Below are 22,811 nucleotides of genomic sequence, written 5' to 3'. Positions count from 1 at the left end.
CATCCCACATCATGGCTAAAGCAGCTCAGTGCTAAGCCCTTGCATTTATTGAAAATCTTCGACGTGCCCACGGACAATCAAGAAACACAAGAACCTGGATGGAATGATTAATCGTTATATCGTTTGCATATCCAAACACCGAAATTCTGTACAAGAATTGTTCAAGGACGGCCGTTAAATTCAATGCCACTGTTCCAATGTTTCCCTTCACTACCCCGAAATCTTTCTTTCAACCTTTGCAGCACCAGCGGGTTTTGACTCCTCAAGGACATAGGTCTTTCCGATTTTGTGCTGAACTGCTTCTGCGCGGCACAACGTCCAGGTTGGAGGCGGCGACCTTTGATCGAACCGATACCATGATCCGTGGCTTGCTCGTCGCCGATATCAATTCACCTGTCTCGGCATGGAAGGTGTTCATTCACAGTCATTGCGAACGGCAAGTGCGCTCGTGTGCTTACTCCAAGTATTCGCTGTAACACTTGACTCATTCTCGCACATCTCATGTGCTGTAACAACCATCAGAACACTTCTGACAGACTCTGAAGCAGTGAAACTTACCCTGTTCGCCAAATCAAACACTCCAATTCTCTCTTCCTTTCCTGCCGCCTTAGCTCGGCAGCTTGGCTTTTCTGTGTCAACCACACTTTGAGTCCTTGCGAATGTGCTCGCTTGGCGCTAGACCGTACTACGCCTGCGGCGTGTCCTTGCATCGTTGCCAGCAATGAGAGAAGCAGTGTGAAGACCATATACCACGATTGGTTAGTTGTGGCCCAAATGTGTCGAGAGAGAGCTAGCTGTTCCGCACAAAAATTTAGGTACGGGAGTGACATTCGAAAGACGACGGAGAACGAGGGAGGAGAGAGAAAGAGAACGAGAAAGAGCAGACTTCCGGATGTGATATGCCTCGAGGCCATGAGTCACAAAGACCCTCTACTGCACAAAGGTTAGCATCGTGATGGCCACGTGGTGGTGGCACAAAGGGAGTCGCTCCAGCTAGGGCTCCCCACTTCCACTCATCGGAGCTCTGCACAGACACAAACATCGCCATGATAAGACCAGTGCACAGATGCTGGACAAGGGGTCCTTGTGTCCTGCAGATCCACACAGATGCGAGCACAGACAGGAGTCCACACCTCGCATCGTGTCGCCTCTTCCACTGATTGGTGCGTACGACGTCGCTCTGGTCCAAGCTTTGTACGTCGTTGACTTGACTGGTTCAGCTTTTCGAGTTGATATATCCTTTGCGAGACTGAAAGACCTGGGGTTAAGTGGTCGATACCTAGCATCACGAACTCCAGGCCGAGAACGACCTCATCTCAGCTAGCTTTAGCATGGTGTAGTGTCAGTAGGACAAGCCGTGGAAAGGAAGGGGGACAAGAAGTCGCTTCAGAGAAAGCTCGAGCCCCCAAGCTTACCTATGCACAGAGCACTCGAACACCTTCTTCCACTCCACACTCATCCGCTCCTACCCTTGCATGGATTCTGGTCCGTGAGAGACTCTCATGCTCTGTCGTACATAACACAAGTTCTCTTGGCTCAGAATAACGTCTTAGCTAGAAAGCATCAGCAATACATGGTCAACTAAAAAGGGGAACAAGAACGCGATTTGGTGGTAAAAACCATTATTGATTTTCTTTCTTTTCCTTTTCTTCTCCATGCACATCGATTCACTACTCAAAAGCGATCGACTTCCTATCTTGTTGAGGATTTTAGCTACGCAGTAATACCTGATGTTTTTGGCTCTTCTACAATAGCTCTGGCACCAGCTCGTTGCTCTCACGCTCCTCGTTCTCGTGATAACCCCAGCAGCAGCGACGTCATGATAACATACGGCATAAAGTAAATCGTACTTTCGTAAATTGATTGAATGTGTCGAGAACATGTCGTATTCACGGTCGCATGCCAATAGGGTGATCGATCTTCCAACTCTCGACAAAGTCTCTTCTAGAGTCTTCGAGGTCGCTGAGCCATCTACCAGCTAATCCACCGTCGTTACCAATAGTGCTTGCACCTTGCATTCTTCCAAGAGCTTCGTTTCCTGCAACAGTGGTAGCGAGATCAGGATTCGAGAGGACTCCAAAGGGTGATTTGTATATTGTCGCTGCACTGTCGTGTTTGTGAGTGAAGTAGGCGGCGATCTTACCCCAGAATCCGGGATGACTGTGCCACGATGTTATCGTATCTGGGACAGGACGATCGTTAGTGGGTGTACCAGATCGAGTTGTTGGTCGAGATTCAAGCGTAGACTGAAGTTCTGGGGAAGGTGGAGCAATAGGCGCAACAACTGTTGGTGGTGTAGCAGCACTGTTCATAGTTGACCTTCTACTTCTCGACGGAGGTGGCATAGGGTGAGGACCCAGGGTCGGCAACATAGTGCTGGTCTGATTGAAGAATTCTTGTCGCAGACCGGCAAGTTCACGCTTTATGTCGCCATCCATAGGAGTCAGGTTGTTACTAGACATTGACCGACGAAATGGTGGCATAGCAGGATATTGAGCCGGTGGTCCCATCTTGCCAAGTCCAGCACTCACGCTCATGCTTTTGGCGCGGTTATGTGACACCGGTGCAGCAGATGAAGACAGCTGTGTAGCTGTTGGATTAATGTACATTGGCGGTTGCAGCTCGGGACCGTACTGAGGTGGTATTCTGGGACTTGGAAATGCCTTGGTAGAATACCCACTTCCTGGTCGGCTTACTGGTCTTGACCCTGATGACTGACTGTCGTTCTTCTCACGCTCACCTTTCTGAGCCATAATTTGTTCAGGACTTTTGAAAGGCCACGATGGATTGCTAATTCTTCGTTGGCGCTCGATCTCAGTGGGAGTTCGTGGAGGTGGTAGATTGGACCCTGATGTCCTGTTGGATTCTATGCTTGAGGCTTCCTTTTTCAAGGATGGGGTATAGGAGGTGCCGCCAGTGCCTCGACTGACGGCACTATCCCCTAAAAAAGAATTCCTCTGCTCAATTGGCGATTGTTGAGGTGGACTGTTGCTGGCTACCATCGGCGGACTCTGCATCGTGGTTGGCGACTGAGTATAGGTCGCGGGCTGCTTGAAGCCGAGTTCGGGTGAATTGGATTCCATTGTCGGCATGGCCGGACTTGGGAAAGTTGGCGACCGACCAGGCGGGTTCATCCAGTCGTGAGTGAATTGCATAGATTGTGGCGTGAAGCTGCCGTTCATGCCGTAGCGAGCGTTTTCATTTGAATAGTAAGTTGGTGCGACATTGTGGTAAGGACGATATGCTGTCATAGGTGAATTGGTAGTATACAGTGGAAGTGGTGGTGAGTGATGGGGTGAGCCTTGCTGCGAGGCTGTTGACATGCTTCGAGACTGTTGAGAAGCCTGCTGTTGAAATTGCTTCTGTCGAGCAACTGCAGACTGGTCGATGCCAATGCCATTGTTTGGGATCGAGTACTGGCTTGGCCCTGAGTATTGAAAGGCTTGTTGCTGACGCTGTAAGATCCGAGCCTGCTCGTTGGCTCTAGCTTCGGCAGCTGCCATAATATCGCGATACTGAGGATTTTTAGGAGGCAGGCCTGACCGTTCAAGCTCGAGCGCTTTCTCTCTTGCTGCATTCAAGATCGAATCGCTCTTTGGTCCCATTGTTGCACGAGGTACCGGTGAGACGTTCTGTCTGATCTGTTGTCCCACGAACTGAATTGTGGCATTACGTGCAGCATTAGATATCATTGGATAAGAAGCAGCCAATGAATGTCTCTTTGGTTGTGGAGGTGGGGCCATACGAGACGGCTCGACCTTTTCTAGAAAATTGCAGGCCGGATCATACACGGGCTTAAACGCATCCGCAGTATACTGTGCTTTAGTATCAGTGGATGTTGCACCCAAGTAGTAGAAAATCTGCTTAGGCTTGGTCAAGTCTGTCCTCTTCTGCCATTTGTTGTGTGGTGGAGGTTCAACAACAAATTCGGCCCATTCTGTTTTGGGCTCTTCGGTGAATGGATCGCCCTCGCTAGGCTTCTTTTCGGTGGAGCCCGGTACCTGCGCTGTTTTACCTTGCAAGTCTTCTGGCAGGTCTAGAGCATTCGCTGTAGGTCGCTGCAGGCAGGATGTTGAACTATCAACAAACAAGATCCAAGCAGGGTCAATTTCGCGAATGGTTTTCACATCTGGCAGAACAGAAACCAGTATGGAGTTTTGGCCTGGGTCAAAGGCCGATTTGACCAATCCGGCCTGGATTTCGTCGCCGTGTGAAGCCTGCCACTGGATGGCGTCACCCGGCACAAGGCCTATGATGTGTTCGTGCAGCTCTTTGTTAGCTAGCCATCTCGTAGTGTGATTCAGGGTTGATAAGTCGCTGGTGATGCGAGTTCGCTTGACAGTTCGATGCAATTTGCAACGCCAGTCAAAGCCAATATCGCGATATTCGATACCTTCGTGCCACACCGCGATCTCGCCTTTGTCAACTTGAACGCCAGCGTGCATAGCACACGTCGCATGGTAGGCACGAGTGCACTTGGCAGACGAGCACTGGAAGCATGAGCCTTTCTTCTGCTTGCATTCGTGACATCGGAGATCGAGACGAGCTTTGCTGATGTTCTCAACATTAAACACTTTCTCAGTACCATCTTTGGTTGCGATGTATGTCTCGGGCGTGTACATAGCACATACCCTGTGAGCACGTAGACCATTCGTAGTTGGTAGTAGCTCTTCCCATGCCAGATCGTTCGGACACAAGCAGCAAGGTTGGTGCTTACTGATCTTGCGAATTTTCACGATCTTTTTAGCTTTCTTGTTGGGCCCCAGGTCTTTGACAGACCGTTTACGTTTCTGGGCTGTCTTGCCACGACCTGAGGCGGGAGTCGATCGATCAGCCCCGTCGTCCTGATCGTCTTCATCATCGGTAATCTCGACTTCCTCGAATTCAGGACTTGGCTCACCGTTCATCCTGCGAACAAACCAATCGACGTCAATGAAAACGCTATCGGCCTCGCATTGGCACTTTCTGGCAGTTTGTCCATACTCAAGCCAATTCTCAATGGCGAAATTGACCGACTCGGCACAGTTGTAACCTAGATTGTAACCAGAATGATAGCCGATGGGAAAGGTGATAACAAACTCGCCCTCACGGTGTACGACTTTATTCACCTGAACACCATACTTGGATTTAAGAATGGACGGTGAAACAAGGTAGGTTTTGTGTCGAAGAAATTGGTCGCAGTTCTTTGCATCAGATGGCCAAATGGACTTCATGGCTGCTTCAAACTTCGGAGCATCTTTCTGAGAGATACTGTACCATTGCTTAGGAGCACCGAAGTGGATGTAGTTGATGCTGTAGAGGTCAACGTCCTCGAGATGCCAGGCGAAAGTTGCCCGCCACATTCCGAGGTAAAGATAGGCAGTATTGACACCAGGAATTGGAGCACCGAGGAGATCCAAGAGATTTGGTAGTTTCGCGACGTTCCATTCTTTTGTGTCTTGGTCGAAGAGTGAACCAGGCATGTCAGCGGCATACATGGGATTGCTAAAGTTCAATGATTTCCAGTACTTCTCTTCGAGCTCGTCACAACGTTCTTGGGTCCATTGATCGTGGTCATAGGTTCGGTAGTCAAAGTCTTGAAATGCTTCCTCGTCGATCACATCAGACGCTGCACCAACATTCTTGAGTCTCCTGGTGGCGACTGTGGTCTCAGTGCTTTTGCCAGCGCCCGGCTCTTTCTTGGTCGTAGTTCTAGGCTGTCGTCCTCTGGGCTTGCGACCACGTTTGGCAGGACCGAGAGTTTCTTCTCGCTTGACTTCTCCGTCGGCTTCATCTTCAGCAGGTTCGACCTTGATCTTGACCGAATCGAGGTCAGGACTGGTTGGCGTAAGAGGGGCGACAAGGGAAGTATCAGGCTCAGTTGTGCTCTCTCGTTTCTTGACAGGGCGTCCTCGCCTCTTCCCAGTTTCCGGAGTTGGTGTTCCTTCAGTCTTTTTCTTAGTACCTCTTCCCAGTAGCTTATCTGCATTCAGTCTTTTTTCGCCCCTCTTTGCTGGTGGTTGGTTCTCGGTTTGTTCACATACGGCCTTCCACTGAGGCAGGTTGTAGGACCTGATCTTCTCCATATTGCGTTGAGTGTAAACACCTTGTGCACCATGAAACTCTTGCGTGAGAGGGTTCTTGATCTTGATATGCTTTACCAGGTCGTCGAGGGCTTTTCGGGCGGCTTTCCATTCTTCAGGAGGCACGATCTTGATAATGCCACTTTGCATTCCGTAGGCATCGGCCTGAGCCATAAATGCTTGGAAATCTACCGAAGACACAGATTAGTATGGTCGGCGTAAATTGTGTAGGTGTGTGATTACCTCTAAACTCTTCCATAGTAGGTTGGAAGACTGGCACGCCGCCCTCATAGTGGTGCGGCTTGATTTTAGCATGTTGTTCAGCCTCTGCGCCCGCGCGTGCAGCATCTTCAAAACGTTGTCGGTTAAGTTGTTCGTCGAGATCATTCATATTCATATCGAGATCCACAGTCTCATCCAAATCGGAGAGGCTGCTTGTAGAGACAGCGTCATCTTCCTTGTGGCTGCCTTCTGCTCCTTCATTGGTCGTCGGCGGACTTGGGAGGGAGTTGACGTCGGGATTGAATTCGTGTTTGATCCGGTTGCCTGAGAAAGAGAATGACGGCGAAAGGGGCTCATTGCATTGAAGAGCTGCCATGTTGGCAGTCTGTGCAGCGAGAGACCCGATCGTATCGTTGGCTACAGGAACACCAAGTCAGATACACAGTACTCGACGTCGCAGAAGGAACGGACTGCCTGCGGCGGCTAACTTGCTACTATCGAAAATGTGCTAACCACTAAGATACTAGTGCACGGGCTAGGCTGAAGGTCCGGATGTTTTGTTCGGGAAGGAGCTACGGGCAGTCTACCGCACCACAATACGGTGAAGTGGCTGCTTCAAGAGATCCTCAATGTTACTGAATTCTCATACCGCAGAGTCACCGTGCTGAGTTAGCTAGAACTTCGCAGAATCTTACACCAACAGAATACAACGAACACTCTGCAACAATGCACTATTTGGTGAAGCAGGCTCCGTAAAGTATGCAACTTGAAGTGTCTCGGTGCATCTCAGCACGCCTCAACCCTTGCAACGTGTTCGCGATGACTCGCTTTTGAGCCTATCAGCACTGCAAAAGCACACGACGTGTCACGCCATCCTTTTAGCCGTCACCGTCATCGGCCAGTTAAGGTTTGTGCAGTAATTCATGCATTGCTCAATCATGATTATTCCTACAGTGTACAATGCCGTCCTGTAAAGAAGCTTATGTCTTAGTGCCTTGATCCCAAGGCAACCACGTTCGTGAAATTCGTCCATATTCCAGAGCCCTGTGCAGCACTGTGACTTGCGACAACAAACAAACATTAAAACTCTGTCAATGCAAGCTTCTTTCCGACAGCTCTCTTCTTGTGTGCGACCTGTTCCGCTGCCGAAGGATCCTCCTTTTTCTTCAGTGCCTGCAACAGCATACCTGCATCGAAGAAGCCATCTATAATCATAGTTAGTCAAATGTGACACAGCTTCAAAGTTACTTGACTCACAGCCACCAAGTCCATCATCGTCCTCCAGTTCTGTTCCATTGCTCATAGGCGTCGCGGCGCCCTTGCCAGGTGCCCCATCCTCCTTGTTCAGTTCCGTCTTGATCACACGACCTTTCGACCTCAGTCTGCCATCTCTGCCAAGCTTGTCCTCTACTTCTCGAGCACGTGTAATCTTCGCCGCTACGGAATCTTTGCTCCTCGTCTGTTTGAGAAGTTTCCGAATCTCGTTCATATAGGACTCCAGGCCATCCATGAATCTGCGCGTTTGTCTATGCTTGCTGCTTGCACACACTGAGATGGAGTCATCTTTAATGATGTAGCCGATACCAAAGCCTTCGCCAGAAACAGGTCCAAAGCCAAAGTGGCGAAGTGATGGATTGCCACAATTGGATGTGCTCAGAATAGTGCTGTTGATTCGTTCCCAGCCAGGATCAGCGAATAATGCTGGCATCTGATGGAGTGGTGGCGCCGGCGATCGACTCACTGACCCATTCTGCGATGTTGTATCCTCTAGTTTCTTAGCACTTCCGAGGTCAGTCAGGTCTTGCGGACTGCTGTCTCGAGGTGAGCTGAAGCCTGTGCTGCTCGCCGCTTCTGCACCTTCTTCATTTACCTTCCGTTGCCACACGCTGTATAGTGCATACAAATGCCTGTCACAACCTTGTGCTTTGCTGCACTCTTTGGTAATTGCGGTGTGCTTCTGTGTCGCTGCCTTGAGAGCATCGACTTTTTTCTGCGCCGTGTTTTCTGCCCAAAACGTCTTCACAAAATTCGAGCTTTCAGGTGTGACCGACCTGATAGCTTCTGTTCGTCCATGCAAGAACGTCTTAGTCATGGCTGGTTCGTAAGTGTTCTCAATCCTGCCATAGAGACCATAATAGGCTGCTTGAAAGGCCATTTGCACAAACGCGTCCGGTGAGAATCCCATAGAGGTGATGAAATTCTTACCATACCCCTTGAAATCCAGCGTTTGAAACTCGTTCTGGTTGATCAAATCAGCAAGGCGAGTTTCGGCGAAGCGGAGAGCAATCTGCAGCTCCGGTATCATCTCCCACTCCAGCTTGTGAGGTGTCGTGCTCACATCACCAAAACTTTCTGGGTCACGTTTGGAGGGATCAGGACTTTGACTCGACCACAACATTGGTGCTTGTCCATTGATTGACTTGGCATACCTAAGAATCGTGTCGGTGTACACATCACTGGCAAATCGCAAAACTGTATGGCCATCAACACCAGTGTGTTCGAAGTTGATACCAGCACTCCCGTTCTTGCACACAATGATCTGCAATTTGTCGTACCACCTGTTCGTGCACGTACCAACTTGAACTCCTCTCACAACCTCGTTCGTGCCGCAAAGCATGTTTCCGCACAATTGCGCTACCTCAGTAGGCTCAGTATAGTCCAGACATACCATGAACAAAGCTGAATCGACGATATTTAAGCACTCGGAGTTGGCAGATCCTTCCTCTCGCGTCAACAAATCTCTCAAGCTTGACCACGTCTTCCGATTTTCCGTGCTTAGAACACCGATGGCTCCTTTGGCTGCATCCTGGATTGGAATTTCATCAGCATCGTCCACTATAGCTGTCAAGTTCATCGCCATGTCCTTCTCGGTCATGATGAGGTCGTTGTTGTGGTCCAGGACATCGAACCAGTAGAATTGACCTCGACACATGACTACGATGTGCTTCGCGTCTGAGTCTTGGCCAATGACACAGCCATTATCGGTTGGCACTCTCGCCGTGCCAAACATGCGAGAGTATTGGTACATATCAAGTGGCTGGCCACGAATAGTGTCTGGAGGTAGCTCTTCCTTTCTGACGGCTCTAACGAAGCACAACGCAGATATTATGAGTGAAGCAGCTCTGGTGACTTGGTTGTTTCTTGCAGGTGTAGGATCATCCTCAAGAAGGAAGAATGGATTGAGGTTCAATACGACAGGGTTGTCATAGTTGAGGTACGAATCGTACCAGAACTGCTCAATGTAACTCGACTTTCCCTCTGCATAGGCCTTCAACTTCTCTTGCAGATCCTTGCCATCGTGCTCTACGAAATCTCTCGCAGCAGCTCGGGTCTCATCGTGTTCTCTGGAGGATTGCAGGGGTTCGAGCGCAGCCAGGTATTTCTTCATACTCGATTCGATATCTGGTATAGGGAGTCTCGGGAGCTTGTCCTGTGCGGCGTAGGTGATACCTGCCTTGACCCCATTCTTGACGCTGTTCCTCAACGGCTCTTGGTCGCTCTTGGAGAAGGCCTCTGTGGCCTGCTTTGCGTTCTCCATGGAACGCTGGCCGTCAACAGCCATGTTGGAGGCTCGTATCAAGGACTCGTTCAACGAGATGGGATTAGTAAATCGGCGGACTCCTGTTTTGGTGGTCATGGTTAGATAGAGTATTTAAGAATAGAGAGGAGCAACCACGGTTGGAACGTTAAGCAAGCGCAGGGCAGTACGATAAAAGTAATGACAATCCTGCTGGCAGTACGGCGGCATTGGAATCTTGTTCACTGAGCAAAGAAGATGTCAACCTGTCGGCGCAGTCAGGCCTCCTTAACGTATATCGCACAGGATAGCACCCCCAAGTCCATAGTGAAACCTCCGTTCGAGCGGTTTGCATGGCTTTGACATGTGCCCGACCCTTGTAGAGCATGGCTCTTGCGTATATCCTGCTGTGACAGGCATGCATGACCCGTGGAGCATGTGTATATCCCAAGGCGCGTGATGGGGATGCGCTGGAAAGCATTGCGAGAAGTGCATGACCTCGGAGCAATGGAAAGAAGGAAGGAAGCAACCTACCGAGTGCTTGCGAAGACGGCTCTCTATGGAAGTGGAGCTGGAGCTGGATGGATTGAGGGCGTGAAGTCGGTTGCTTGACTGCTTGAACGATGAATTGTCAAATAAGAAAAGCACGACGATTTTTTCAAGAATGAACATTACAAAGTGCTGTCGACTTTTAGCTATGGACGTCTACAGAGCATCATATGCCTGGCACATGATTTATTGCCAGTCTCACATTGCTTGTTGATCGCCGCCGCGTCCAGCTGGACGACGAGCGACTCGAACGGAGTTTCTTTGGGATTGTGGGGCCAATTCCCCAGTCAAGTCATGCGTTATTACCGAGGGAAGTTTGAAGGCTCTAGAACGTATAAATCGTGCCAGCTATCCCGCTGTTGTATGCTTGGGAGCCGGGGGGAAGTGCCCGTACTTGAGTATTATTACAATTTCTACTGCCGGTTGAAGTCCGAGAGCGTGGTTGTGGCTATCGAGTTCAAATGGCAGATGCATCATTCGTCGGGAGAAAGGTGCCAATACCCATAATAGGAAAGGTCGTGCTGGAGCTCCCTCCACAAGTTTACAGTATTTGTGTACTGACCGCACTTGGGAACGTCTCACTTTGGCACCGTCGCCTTGCCATGACAGAGCGCGATCCTTGTAGCGCTGAGGATGTCATCCACTGTACTGTGCCGTGCTCTTGAACGATCAAGAATGAAAAGGCCAAAATTCGCGGTTATCATGGTAACGTTCCCGCCGCACCTTCCACTTCACGCATTCCGACAGCAACTGCGTCAAACATTTGGAAGCTAAGCTTTGTTCATTTCTGACCATTGCGACATACATCTGCTCCATGTCAGATGAGGCACAGACGCAGTAGTTCATCTTCTCTGCACCGACGCTGGCTAGATGTCCTTGCAAAACAAAAACTCGATGATTTCTACCGTCAAAATACCCCTAAAAGAAGTGAAGAACAAAAAACACAACCACCAAGTGTAACATTCTCAAACTCTCTTGTCGAACAATATGTCTGAAAATGGACAACTGAATCGATCAAGATGTGGCATGCCTATTCCGAGTGCCCGCAAAGCAACGCACATGGTTCGAATCAGAAGGTGAATTTGAAAAAATCATTTGCCTCGCGCGAGTCGATATTGAAGATGCTGTGTAAGCTCTCAAACTGTGACCGTTGGATCTCCTCGAGGCTGCATCACGTTGTCCTTGAATCCACTACCTACATTTCCTGGCTGATATTAGCAGAATGCCTCTGAAGCATGCATAGATTACTTACCGGCTGGATAATAGTTACAAACAGTATAGTACGGCGAGATGTTACCGCTAATTCCTCCGAGCCCACTCGTACAATGGTGCGTGTAACATCCGACAGACTCTGTTGCGCGCCATACGATCTGGGAGAAGTGACCCCATTTCTCGAAAACAGCCATGTTTGGTTCGCCACCATAGCCCGGATAGAACATCACTTCACCGTTGTACATTGCATTGGTGATCATCGCAGGCACCTGTTCATGTATACTACCTGCGCCGATATTCTGACCATACCCGCCGCCACGAACCTTCATACTGTGTGCATAATAACAGGTTTCGGCGATCTCTCGTGCGATACTGACCAGTGTCTCGTTCCATTGGAGTGCTGGAGCTGTGTGGTTGTCCCGGTGCAAGTTGTGCTGTTTCAAGATTGGGTCTGCATAGGGAGAAATCGAGCCCTGAGTATTACTGGGTTGAGGCGGCGAGGAGCTGGTAGTGGGTTCACTGGGTGTTACTGCTGGACTGGTAGGTACAGACGACGAGGCCGGAACTTCCGAGGAGGATATGCTTGCAGTAACAAATACAGTTGAGGTCGATAAGGTAGTAGTACTTGTCTGGACGATGGTAACAGTTGGTGAGTGCCAGCTTGACCAGGGTCTCCAAGGTTTAGCTTCTGTGACAGTGACTGTCGCAGTCTCCAGAACCAATTCTGTTACGACATATCTGGCAGCTTTCTCGAAGGGAGAGGCACTGGCCAAAGTGCTCAGGAAGAGCGTTGCTAATGCTGATGACTTCATTGTATGCAAGAAGATTATCTTTCTACCCTGTTTCCAGCATGTGACCAGAAGCTGAGAAGACTATACGGGTTGTGAGTGGTTGAAGCCTGGTGGCAGTGGTTCTCGAGTGTGAGATGTGGTAATTTGGATGTGTATTGGCGCAAGATGTAAGAGTCAGTCGCTGGTAAGAATTGAATGTGAAAGAGTGGCAAGCCTACGCAACTCGAGAGAATGAGAGCACGTAGACCTTGAATAAGTGGTGAAAGAGTTTGAAAGGGAAACCCGAGGTCGATGCTGAGGTTGCAAACGCTCTTTATGTTATGCTGAGATACACTTCAGTCTGTGCAGGGATTAATAGGTATCGACAACCGACTTTGGCTTGAGTATTGCTAGCTGGCCTGCTGAGAGTGTGTCAGAGGTACGGGGGAGGTACACTTCACCTCTTCTTTGATACAGCAAGATCGTCACCAGCTTCTGAAAATCGAGGCGCAAGAAACAGCTTGAAACACGTTTCCTGGTCTGAACAATTTGCCCTGTTTGAAGGGTGACAGATCAAAAGTGGGCTACAACTTACGTTATCACGAACCGTGTGGCGGAAAGTGACAGGATAGTAGTCAAGGGAAGCACCAGACAAGCGGATGTGCTTTACTGGGCTAACACTCGAGGTATTTGGTTGTTCTCGTCAGGCCCAACAACAAAGGCAGTTCTTGCTCAGCTTGTCAATGATCTCAAAGAGAGGTACGATCTTTGTCTAGGGAATGTTGTTGTCACGAGCCACATGGTGAGCCCGACTGGTATGCAGAACGCGGGTTACCAGAGATGGCACCTGTTGTGTTACTGGTCCAGGCGGCTGTCTGTTTCATTATTTGTGGTCCTGCGTGTTTCCTACTGGAGTTACCCACCATGATATCCGTCAAGGACTGGTTTGGCTCGGGCGTCGCACAGCACTGGTTTTCATACTTCAATCGCCTTTGAAGGCAGGCGTGGTGCAAGTGACAGTCACTCTCGCGAGCTCGGTAACTGACTTGTCGATGCTTGCTGTCAAGTAATGCGAGCATGAGCACAGCTTGTCCTCGCAAGTCAAATTGAGCGAAGCCGCGAGAACCACTCAAAAGAATAGGACTATTAAGTCGAACAGTTAAATCTCGAAGTGTATAGCCAGGATAAGAAGTAGGTGGACATAGAACAAAAAACTCCGGGTGTACCTGCATTAGCGTCATTCGAAGATCATCAATGGAAAGCACCACCTTAGCACATATACCCTGTCATCTTACAAACCGAGGTCATGTCAGTCCGCGTTCGAGTTGTGCAATCTTCAATCTTCAAGTTTCATCTATCTTGTGTAGCTTTAATTCCGGTAGTATAATGCTGTAACACGTGTTGCGATTCAGATGCACGTCTGTGTCGGAGTCGCACAACGACTCCACCGAAAAAGGGAGTGTGGTGGGGTACGCATCTTCTTTGACTGGGGTTCTTCTGTCGACTATGCATCCCACACTATCTGTCCTGTTGATGATAACATCCCATCCACTCCATGTTGCTCTGTTTGAACCCATCTTTCCCCAATATTCTAACCTCTAGGTCTGACACATGACATGGTGGTTCATGCGGCCTATTCTCGGATATTTTCGGCCTCTGATGTCCATTGAAAGCTGCTCTGACAAGTCGAACACTCATGGTTCTGGGTCGAAGCTGCGGGTTAGCTTGAAAAGGAAATGTTAGCTGACCGGGCAGGTTGCACGGTCTCTGTCGCGTCAGGTGTGTGGTTGGAGACCTCGCAATCACTGGTTCTGAACCTGACTTGAGATCACTGGATCGTCGACGCCCTTCAAAGCTTAGGACGAACGAATGACATGCCTGACTGTCCGCTGTCATCCACATGGTGGAAACTCGACGACGAAGGCCCACGCTCGTCCAGTGGTCGTGAAGTATGTAATGATGCCCAATGAAAGGCATGACACCATAGACTTAGCAGCAACACAACGACGTCGCTCATTGTGCCTTGGCATTGCCGTTATACTTTCGATGTTGCATGGTCAACTCGTGGAAGATGCTTCCATCCAAAACGCGACGAGCATCATCTTTCCGGACGATGCCATCCTCGGGCCAGAGTAGCACGTACGTCATGCCCCCTAAGTCAAAAGTGTCAGCAAACACGATCTCACCCCACAACCGGTGCACTTACACTCGAAGAAAGCCGAGATCTGACCAAAGATATCCCAGGCGAATCTGATCCTCCTCAAGCCATAGTACCCCTCCTCAAAAGTCAAACCACCTTTTCCGTCCTTGTCGTTTCGTTCGAAAAACTCGTCGAGGAACTGTGGCCTGTATTTGCCCTCGTTGTCGAATGCCAGCGTACTGCTACCATGCTTGTTGTTATGGATGTTGTGTATCCATACTCTGAACAGCGGATCCGGAATCAGCCAGAACCACGGCACGGTCCCCCACGACTGTACCAGATGCAGGAAACAAGAAAAGAACAAAGACAACCTGATGCCCCACCCGAATTCTCGACATGTGCGCCACGTGTCGGTCGGCCAGATAACACCGTCGTTGTCACGGTCAAAGAACACACAATGCTGCTCTAGAACCTGATCCGGCGAAAGTCAGCTCCGTGCTGGTGGCGAGGACAACACCCAAGGCAGAACTTACAGTCTTCTTTCGATTCTTGTAACCATAAGGATCACTCTCTGATCCCACCAACGCCTCCGTCGGAGCAGCTATATTGGCACGAAGAGGCATACCCTTTCCCATTTCATCGCTCCTTTCATTGTCTGAAGCAGGCGGTGTGATTTCGGAAAACTCGCCATTTGCCTGCTCGGCGTTGTGTTTCCTCTGCTTCAACTCCAACTCCGTGCCCAGGATCGTCGTGGTCGCCATCGTGTAACAACAATACTCTCAACACACACACAAAGAATGACAGGATAAAAGGATTAAAGTCAAAGATACAACGATGAAGATGCTTGTTAGAGCTTTGCCAATATCGAAAAGGTACATTTACATTGTTGAACTTAGGCCCTGAACTAAAAACGTTGTGACTGGTCGAAGGACACAAGTCCCGAGCTAGTGACTTTGGCATTCGGCGGGGTGACATCATGACTGGAAGTGTCTTCGCCGAATGCCGACCTTGTGATTCGCATATATTATGTTCCCGTTGAGCTCTGCACATGCTTGCACGAGCAAGATTAACATTTGTTCGTATCGTGTCGTGTGCTTCTTCATTATCAGCTGCTGCAGCACTATTTGCATGTGAATATTAAACCTTCTCACAGGGATGCACAAGCAGGAGAGCTTCAGAACCTAGAAACTCTCGCGGTATCATAAACTTTTCGGCACCATTGCAACAACAGTCTCGTCGGACTCGATATGTTGTCAAGCTATTTCCTGAAAACAAGCAGTATATTGCCCTCGCACTTGAGTGCAAACACTATGTGAGTTCAAGAATATCAGCTCTTCATCACCACATTCTGTAACATATTCCGACGCTCTGTGGCCTACCATGCGATATCGTATCCATGCACATATTCATACTCCTGCTGCGCTTACTTGAATATCCATCCCTGCAAAAAGAGTAGCACAGTTTCGTGGAGCTGGTTATTGACGCCTGTTCAAGGTATAGCAACTGCTCAAAAGCTTGTGGATGAGTACCTGGATAGAAAATTGTGTGTCTCTTGTTTACTTCTGGATTATCCTTGCTCCTTCGTGCTGCCTTCCTCAATCATTCCTGGCGACGCCGCCCCCGCCCCAATGCTTCCTCTCAGACGGATTGTCATGAGCAAATATCTTGACTGAGTGAATTTCGATGAGTCAACCTCTGGGTCTACAGAACTCTTTCCTCTTCAGCTCCGAGGTTTCGTCTCGCCCATAGTCCTTTCGGATAGTGGATAACTGCTAGGTGGATAGCTAATGGAACCGTCATCGTCGTTCGAGCTCTTGCGCTGTAATGTTCTACCTCTACCGTGCATGCTGTCTTTTGAAGAGCCTCGTGAATGGCCTTGAATTTGGGACGGGAGCCAGGAAGGACATCGTCCGAATTGCAAGGTCTGAATACCAAAGTGGCTGTTCAGCTTGGCTAGGGATCCTCCATACAACGTCGATCCCTTCATGGGAGAGGAAGACCTAGCTCTAGTCGTGCGTCTTTTGCCAGGCTTAGGACAGCTTTCTGTGTCGTCGTTGTCACTCCTGTCACTACCTGCACCATCAGACTGCATGCGATCCCGACTACCGCTTCCAGCGACGATATTGACAATCCGAGGTATCAGGCTATGTCGTCGAACATTTGGTAGCTTTGTAGGTTTTGCAGTCCCGATGAACAGTGTTCTGGGCTCGTTTTCCTTGTCGATATCAGTAACATCGGTCTGTGCACTGAGAGACGAGGTTCGCTTGTGCTGGCTCTCTGCTGGGTGCTGAGAAGAACTTGGCACGGAAAGGCGCTGGACAAGGTCATTTCGAGGCGCAGAATTCGTCGTCGAATATCGCGTTAATGCCAGACCAATCTGAGAATGACTTGGACGATCGTCGCTGGTCTCGTGGCTACCATTGAAGCTTCCGTTAATTTCCGCAGGGGTATGAAAAGGATCGGAACCGATTGTTGTGACGGACAAACGGTATGGCGGCGGAACTGTGTAGTCATTGGTCGCCGAGAGGCTGTTAGCCTCTAACGACCTGTTAAGCATTCTGTTACCAGCTCTGTCAAAAAGAGCCGGGCCTGGCTCGCCCAGGCTGCTGTTTCGACTTCGTGTTGTACTTTGCGAAATTGCATTGGTTTGTCTCTCGCTGTGATTCACCTGAGCGGTTTCAAGGTCCTGCTTCGGAAGGTGGGTAGACCCAGTTGTTTGTGTATCAGCCTTCCACCTTTTTCCTGATCCGTTCTTTCTCTTTCTATTCCAGCCCTTACGGCGTATGAACATGAAGACGGCAAACAGCAACACTGCAGCACCAACCGATCCAACAACACTGCCAGCAATAACGCCTCGTCGATCTTCTTCGATAAGCGCTTCACCCTCGCACAAAGGGTCTTTTTCGCATTGTGTAGTGCCAAACTCCGTCGGCTCTGGCATTGCTGTACTCGGTAACGTGCCGGAAGCCAGGGGTGTTGTCGAGAGTGTGGGATTGCCTGCATTGCTAAGACTTAACGAGGTATATGACGGCTGCAGCGTCGAAGTCTGAAGCGACCCGGGCAAAGTAGTTGGAGGTATGAGGGTTTTGGTACTGATAGTTTCAAAAGAAGGACTGTCTGAGGCAGGCATTGGACCAGGCATCATATTCGAGAGTTCGAGCTGAGTTAGTGTTGACACAAACCATGAAGGAGCTGGGTCTTGTGCTGATAACGTTGCCGTGTGTGCTCCAAGCCAAGGCGTGGGACTCTCGTGTAGAGGAGGTCGTACATGTGGAGGAATCAGGCTTTCGATACCATGCATGCTGTTTGTTGGAAGGAGACTTTCGACCCCAACAGTCGTTTCTTTCAAGATACGTGTTGGCCGCCAAACTCGTGTAGGAGAGGTCTCGTTGCACGAGGAGGCTGATCGTTTAACGACATCTGGAAAAGTGATCAGGACGCCCATCTAGCCTGATTGCGACGCAGAGAGATTCAGCACGCTTGCAATGGGTGAGATGAGAGCTTCTGGCAGCGACAAATACGAGTCGTTTTGACTGAAAGGATTTAAGGTAGGTGACAAGATTGCCGTTGAGGAGTGATATGGGTTACTTGAAAACCGCTTGAGGCTGTCGCGTGCGCGATTCGTGAGGCGCAGAGGACGTGAGTAGTAGATGTAAACGGAATTTCTTCAAACGGGCTTCACTTTTCACTACCGAGTGATACCTGCCAATTGAGGCTTACCATAAATTTTAGTGCGGAAACCCAACCTTAGAAACATTGCTCCTGCCAACCTTCTGACATTATGAAACTCACTGTTACATTTGTATTATTGATTAGATATTACTAAAAAACGTACTGTTGATCATGTAAGCATAAGGGCTGCAACGTGCAGACAGAACTTACTGGTATGAACAAATATGGCACCTGTCGCTCGTACTCGGCCCAAGCTTCGCCATACTTGATGCGACATCTTTCGATGTCACGAAAAGCCCGATGCACAATCATACAGGCGAAAAATACAGGATAGAACCAGGGGAAGGGAGAGTTGAAACCAGTCACGCCCCCCCACGAAAGTGCAAAGAAAAGATCACAAGTGTAGTGTACTTTGCGAGCCTTGCCATCTAAAGGTATCGAGTTAGCACGCACACATATACAGTCGAAAAGCGTACTTACACCATCCGTCAGCAAGGAGGGGTCCGGCGTCCGACTTGATGATTTTTGGATTTTCGACATAGGCATATGGTAGAGGAGGGAATGTCCATCGATTAAAGTTCGAGCCAGAGAGTGACCCTCGAAACCGATTCTTCTGCCCGTTGCAAGTATCCCAGACCCAGTAGACGAGAACGTAGACGATGTGCCACGCAACCATGACGTAGGTGTTCCACTTATACTCATCGGGATGATGGTTGGCTAGATAGATTGTACAATGACAATAGCTCAGGGGCACACCTGCCATGTTCCAGAAGATAAGCATAAATCCCCATTTCTCATAGTACATGTCCCAGGTTAGAGGAATAAGCTCCTCGCCTTTCGAGCATGCGTTGGCATATAGAAAGTGTGCCATGAATAACAAGGATGCCTCAGCCGATACATAACCGTATCTTTCGTACTGTCGAGCACACATGCCGCAAGTGGTCAGATAAAGTATGTACCATGGTAATCGAACTTCGAAGAACATTTTGAAGTCAAGAATGCCAAACATTCTCGGATTGAGCTCCGCGCCCATAAAGAAGTCATAGATGTGAGCGCCAGTCATGCGATGTTGCTTGCCTCTATAAAGAGCAGAGATATACGCAACAATCGCAACGCCAAATCCTGAAAGTATGGCAACCGACATTATCGGCCCAAATTCGTCAATGATCGTGTATAGTGGAAACAAACCTGAAAAGTGTAGAGCAAAGGCAAGGACATTTGTTATCCACCACGAGGAAATGGCCGAGCAGTAGTAAGGTAAAGTCTGATTGTTGTTGTGAGGTAAGGGCTTGCCCTTCGTCCAAATACCGGGAGCGTAAATATACAGGAAGCCCTGAAAGACGAAGAAAACCCAATAGATTGTCCAAGCTTTGGCATGAGGAAACGCTCCTTCGTATGCGAGGTGGCACAAATGTCGCAGGAAGTTTGACATGCTCTGGTCAGGCTGTCGTTGAGGCAGATGTCCATCGTAATAGGTAGCGCCAATCCACATGTAGTACATCAACAGTGGAAACCCTACCATCATGGCGGACACACCTATCGACCCCCCAAAGTCTTTGCGATCCGAGCGATCGATCTTGGGGTCTGTACCAATTTCCCAACCATCAACGATTTTTGCCTTGCTTGCCTTGACGGCGCCATTGATAGGAGTGTCCGGGTGTGGGATATGTCCGTTGGCGAACCCATTTACTTGCTTTCCCGCCGTTCCATTCGGGGCCCCGTCAGCTTTGACATCTCGGTTGCGCCTTCGAGTCTCGGACCCGGGGACGGGCTCTAGGGTAGAGTCTTGAGCATCAGAGTCATCTGGCGTAAGTGCAAGTGATTTGCGCACTCTGATCTTCTTAGCTGGTCCTGGAGTCTCGACAAAACCGGGGTGCTCTGGCTTTCTGAAAGTCAAGGTTAGCACACGTACACGATTTGAAGAGAGTGACAAACCTGGGCGTTCTACCCGTCTGGCTGCGAGTCGTAATTGTCATTCCGAGCAGGACACGGGCGCCAAAGTCAGCCACGGAAAAGAATGAACGGCGAATTTGCCAGAAAATGAATGTGCAGACACAAAATGTGTTCTGAGATAATGTCAATGCGTTTCGAGGTTTAGTGCTTGTTGTTGCGAAAAGGAGCAACACGGCACATAATAATTTTGACTTTCTGGGTGGGCAGGCTCGGGTAACGCGGTACTAATCATTTGCGCAGGTCGAGTCCAAATTACAGCATATCTAAAAATCACGAGCTTTTCAAGAGAAAGGTAGTGATCAGTAGTGAGCAGGCTGCTGCTCGACGAATGTCTTCATTGTTGGTATCTAAAGGGCCAAAATCATTATGAGAATGCTAGAAACGGCTATCTATGCGCCTCGTCGCACATTCGTCGACATCAGCGTAATCTTCTTTTTCTTGTTCTTCTTACTGATTGGCACAACGTGCTTCGAACTGCCTTCTCCTGTGCTCGCTGCAACAAGGGCTACGGCATCTACCTCATCAAGTAAATCCCGCTCCCAATCCTGAAGCCATCCATCGTCGGCTGACTGCTGTGGACGTGTTACTGGCATATCTGGAGTGCTAGGTCCGATCATTGCGGTACCCCAGACAGTTCTTGGTCCTTCAGGACTCGTGCCAGGACTAGCTAATGTAGCAAAAGCAGATTGTGCTCGCTGATTGCTCCAAGGCGGCGTCTGAGCAAGGCCCTCACCATTACTCGGAGAGACGGCCATATTTTGCAGTGGCGTAAAGTCAGCCTCTGACAAACTCTCATTAATACTAGGTCTTTTGCGTCTGGTTGCAGCCCATCGGCGATCATCTTCTTCCTTCTCAGCTCGTAACCTGTCTCTTTCCTCACGAGCTTCCTTTTCGTGATTTCGCCGACGTCTGCGAACGATGTCCTCGTTGAACTGCTCCAAGATGCTGGGACTAATGATGTCTGTCCAGTCACATTCCAGCATACTCACCTCCGCACCATGTGGCAGGTGACCCATATACTTGGCACGTTTGCGTAGTTCGTCGTCGACAAGATGTCCAGTTGAAATGTGCTCTACCCGTGGCAGAATGGTTGATGGGAAATTTGCGAAATCTCCAAAGGCAGCCTTTAATACCCTGATATCGAGTGGCGATAGGTAGAAGTTGGGTAAAGCACCATAGAAATAGAACGGAGCTCTTGGTCTCGGACCCTGACTTGGACCTTCGCCAAATGATAGCCTAGCCATGCTATTGGTGAGCTCAGACCTGCTCCCATTTGTAAGCTGATCCTCGTCCCACGACTCCGGCACTTTCTCTACCTTGTCACTGGGTTGAGGCTGGACCGAGGGAGGATTTGGTAGACCTTGGATTCTTTGCTTGGCGTCCTTAATAGTGCTAATTGCTTTTCTGGTCCAGGTGGTATCATCGCCGAACATCAGCTCATCCTCTCTTTCTTGTTCCTCTAGGGCCAATATCTCTTGATCATATTGCTCAATCATGTATTCTTCACCAGCCTTCATGAAACGAGCATAGTCCATGATCTCAGCAATGTGGAACCAGGGTATATCTTCGTGCTGGCCATAGCCATCAGCTGCATCTCTAGGCAGTGCGAGGGTAGAACCTGGATGGCGTTTCAGCAACCGAAGCAAAACATCGCCACCTTCTCTTAGCATGCTAGCTTCTTGTCCCGAGAACCACCGGACAGGTCGAACCTCCGACGTGTAGATACTGTCTTCGCAGATTGGGCATTTCTTCCACCTCGCACGCTTGTCCGAATTCGGGGTCGTGTCATCAGTGGAGTGCATATAGCGGATTAGGCATGGGAGGCAGCAGATATGGCCACATTTGGCCATACGAGGAGCGACTGGAACCGAGAGGCAGATAGGGCAATTGGTGGACTGGGTATCAGCCGAGGCAAGGATTTGCAGGACAGCATCCCATCCAACGTGGACGTCGGCATCCACGGTCTGAGCATGATACTCACGATCAGGTCTTACGATGAAGCGATAGTTGGCATGCACGTATTTGGCTTTATCGACAGCATGATAACCAGATCCCAGGCCCCAAGTCTTGTTGTACCTCTGGTGGGGTCTGTGGTTGAGATGCTGAGGCTGGTATTGAGGCCTTGGTGGCAGAGAGAAATTCATGAGATGTGTGATCGAGGTCTGACCTTTGCGGCTATTGATTGACCTCATGGCAGCAATCTCATCCGCGGCACCATCATCTAAGATCTTTGCCCTCTTCTGTGCCTTGTTGGGCTTCTTCGACACTTGCTGACTGCGTGACTGAGCGGCTTGACGTGCTTGCAGACCAGGACCGTAGCTGCCGGAACTATTGCTTCGCTTCTGAGAGAGGTCGAGGCCGCCACCTGAAGATGCCTGGGAGTAATTTGTGGTGGCAGGTGATATCGAAGCTTTGTTGGAGGGAGTCAGAGAGGTGGCGGAGCTCATTGTTGCTAATGGTCTGAACCGGATGTCGAAATCGTCTCTTCAGGCCACTGAACTGTGGGCCTGAGTCCTCGACGTGTAGAAAGACTGCGACGTATATACTGGTGGCAGTGAAAGCAAGGCCTCATCGTCGAAGCGAGGGTGGTTGGAGTGATGAGTCGAGAGTAATGGAGTAGTAGCCATTCGATGACTGCTCCTCGCCCCACTCTCCTTCAAATGCAGACGAAGCCATGTCACCGAGTTCGTGCCTAAGGCATCAAACTACTCGGA

The 22,811-nt window shown here is 49.6% G+C and overlaps 5 protein-coding genes across 5 annotated transcripts; all 5 read right to left on the bottom strand.

Annotated features, from left to right (window-relative positions):
* Positions 1 to 1,889: 1,889 nt before the first annotated feature.
* On the bottom strand, positions 1,890 to 6,660 carry LTR64_003836 (uncharacterized protein; the record flags this gene model as incomplete). The annotated part of the gene is made up of 2 exons (XM_064898186.1): positions 1,890 to 6,250; positions 6,306 to 6,660. 2 exons carry the CDS (start codon positions 6,658 to 6,660, stop codon positions 1,890 to 1,892), a joined length of 4,716 nt encoding a protein of 1,571 aa, XP_064754143.1.
* A 704-nt stretch (positions 6,661 to 7,364) lies between these two features.
* YAT1 (carnitine O-acetyltransferase yat1) lies at positions 7,365 to 9,846 on the bottom strand (the record flags this gene model as incomplete). Its single annotated transcript, XM_064898185.1, has 2 exons — positions 7,365 to 7,489; positions 7,542 to 9,846. The coding sequence occupies 2 exons, from the start codon at positions 9,844 to 9,846 to the stop codon at positions 7,365 to 7,367; spliced, it is 2,430 nt and encodes an 809-aa protein (XP_064754142.1).
* Positions 9,847 to 14,345: 4,499 nt separating this feature from the next.
* LTR64_003834 (uncharacterized protein) lies at positions 14,346 to 15,233 on the bottom strand (the record flags this gene model as incomplete). Its single annotated transcript, XM_064898184.1, has 3 exons — positions 14,346 to 14,485; positions 14,539 to 14,803; positions 15,006 to 15,233. 3 exons carry the CDS (start codon positions 15,231 to 15,233, stop codon positions 14,346 to 14,348), a joined length of 633 nt encoding a protein of 210 aa, XP_064754141.1.
* Positions 15,234 to 18,294: 3,061 nt separating this feature from the next.
* On the bottom strand, positions 18,295 to 20,120 carry ERG4 (C-24(28) sterol reductase; the record flags this gene model as incomplete). Its single annotated transcript, XM_064898183.1, has 4 exons — positions 18,295 to 18,306; positions 18,355 to 18,572; positions 18,625 to 20,030; positions 20,080 to 20,120. The coding sequence occupies 4 exons, from the start codon at positions 20,118 to 20,120 to the stop codon at positions 18,295 to 18,297; spliced, it is 1,677 nt and encodes a 558-aa protein (XP_064754140.1).
* A 366-nt stretch (positions 20,121 to 20,486) lies between these two features.
* LTR64_003832 (uncharacterized protein) lies at positions 20,487 to 22,544 on the bottom strand (the record flags this gene model as incomplete). Its single annotated transcript, XM_064898182.1, has 1 exon — positions 20,487 to 22,544. The coding sequence occupies one exon, from the start codon at positions 22,542 to 22,544 to the stop codon at positions 20,487 to 20,489; it is 2,058 nt and encodes a 685-aa protein (XP_064754139.1).
* Between the last annotated feature and the right edge of the window lie 267 nt (positions 22,545 to 22,811).

The sequence above is a fragment of the Lithohypha guttulata genome (genome assembly GCF_036872675.1).
Source record: "Lithohypha guttulata strain CCFEE 5908 chromosome Unknown scaffold_3, whole genome shotgun sequence".
Lineage (NCBI taxonomy): Eukaryota > Fungi > Ascomycota > Eurotiomycetes > Chaetothyriales > Trichomeriaceae > Lithohypha > Lithohypha guttulata.
This window is presented reverse-complemented; position numbering and strand designations above follow the sequence as displayed.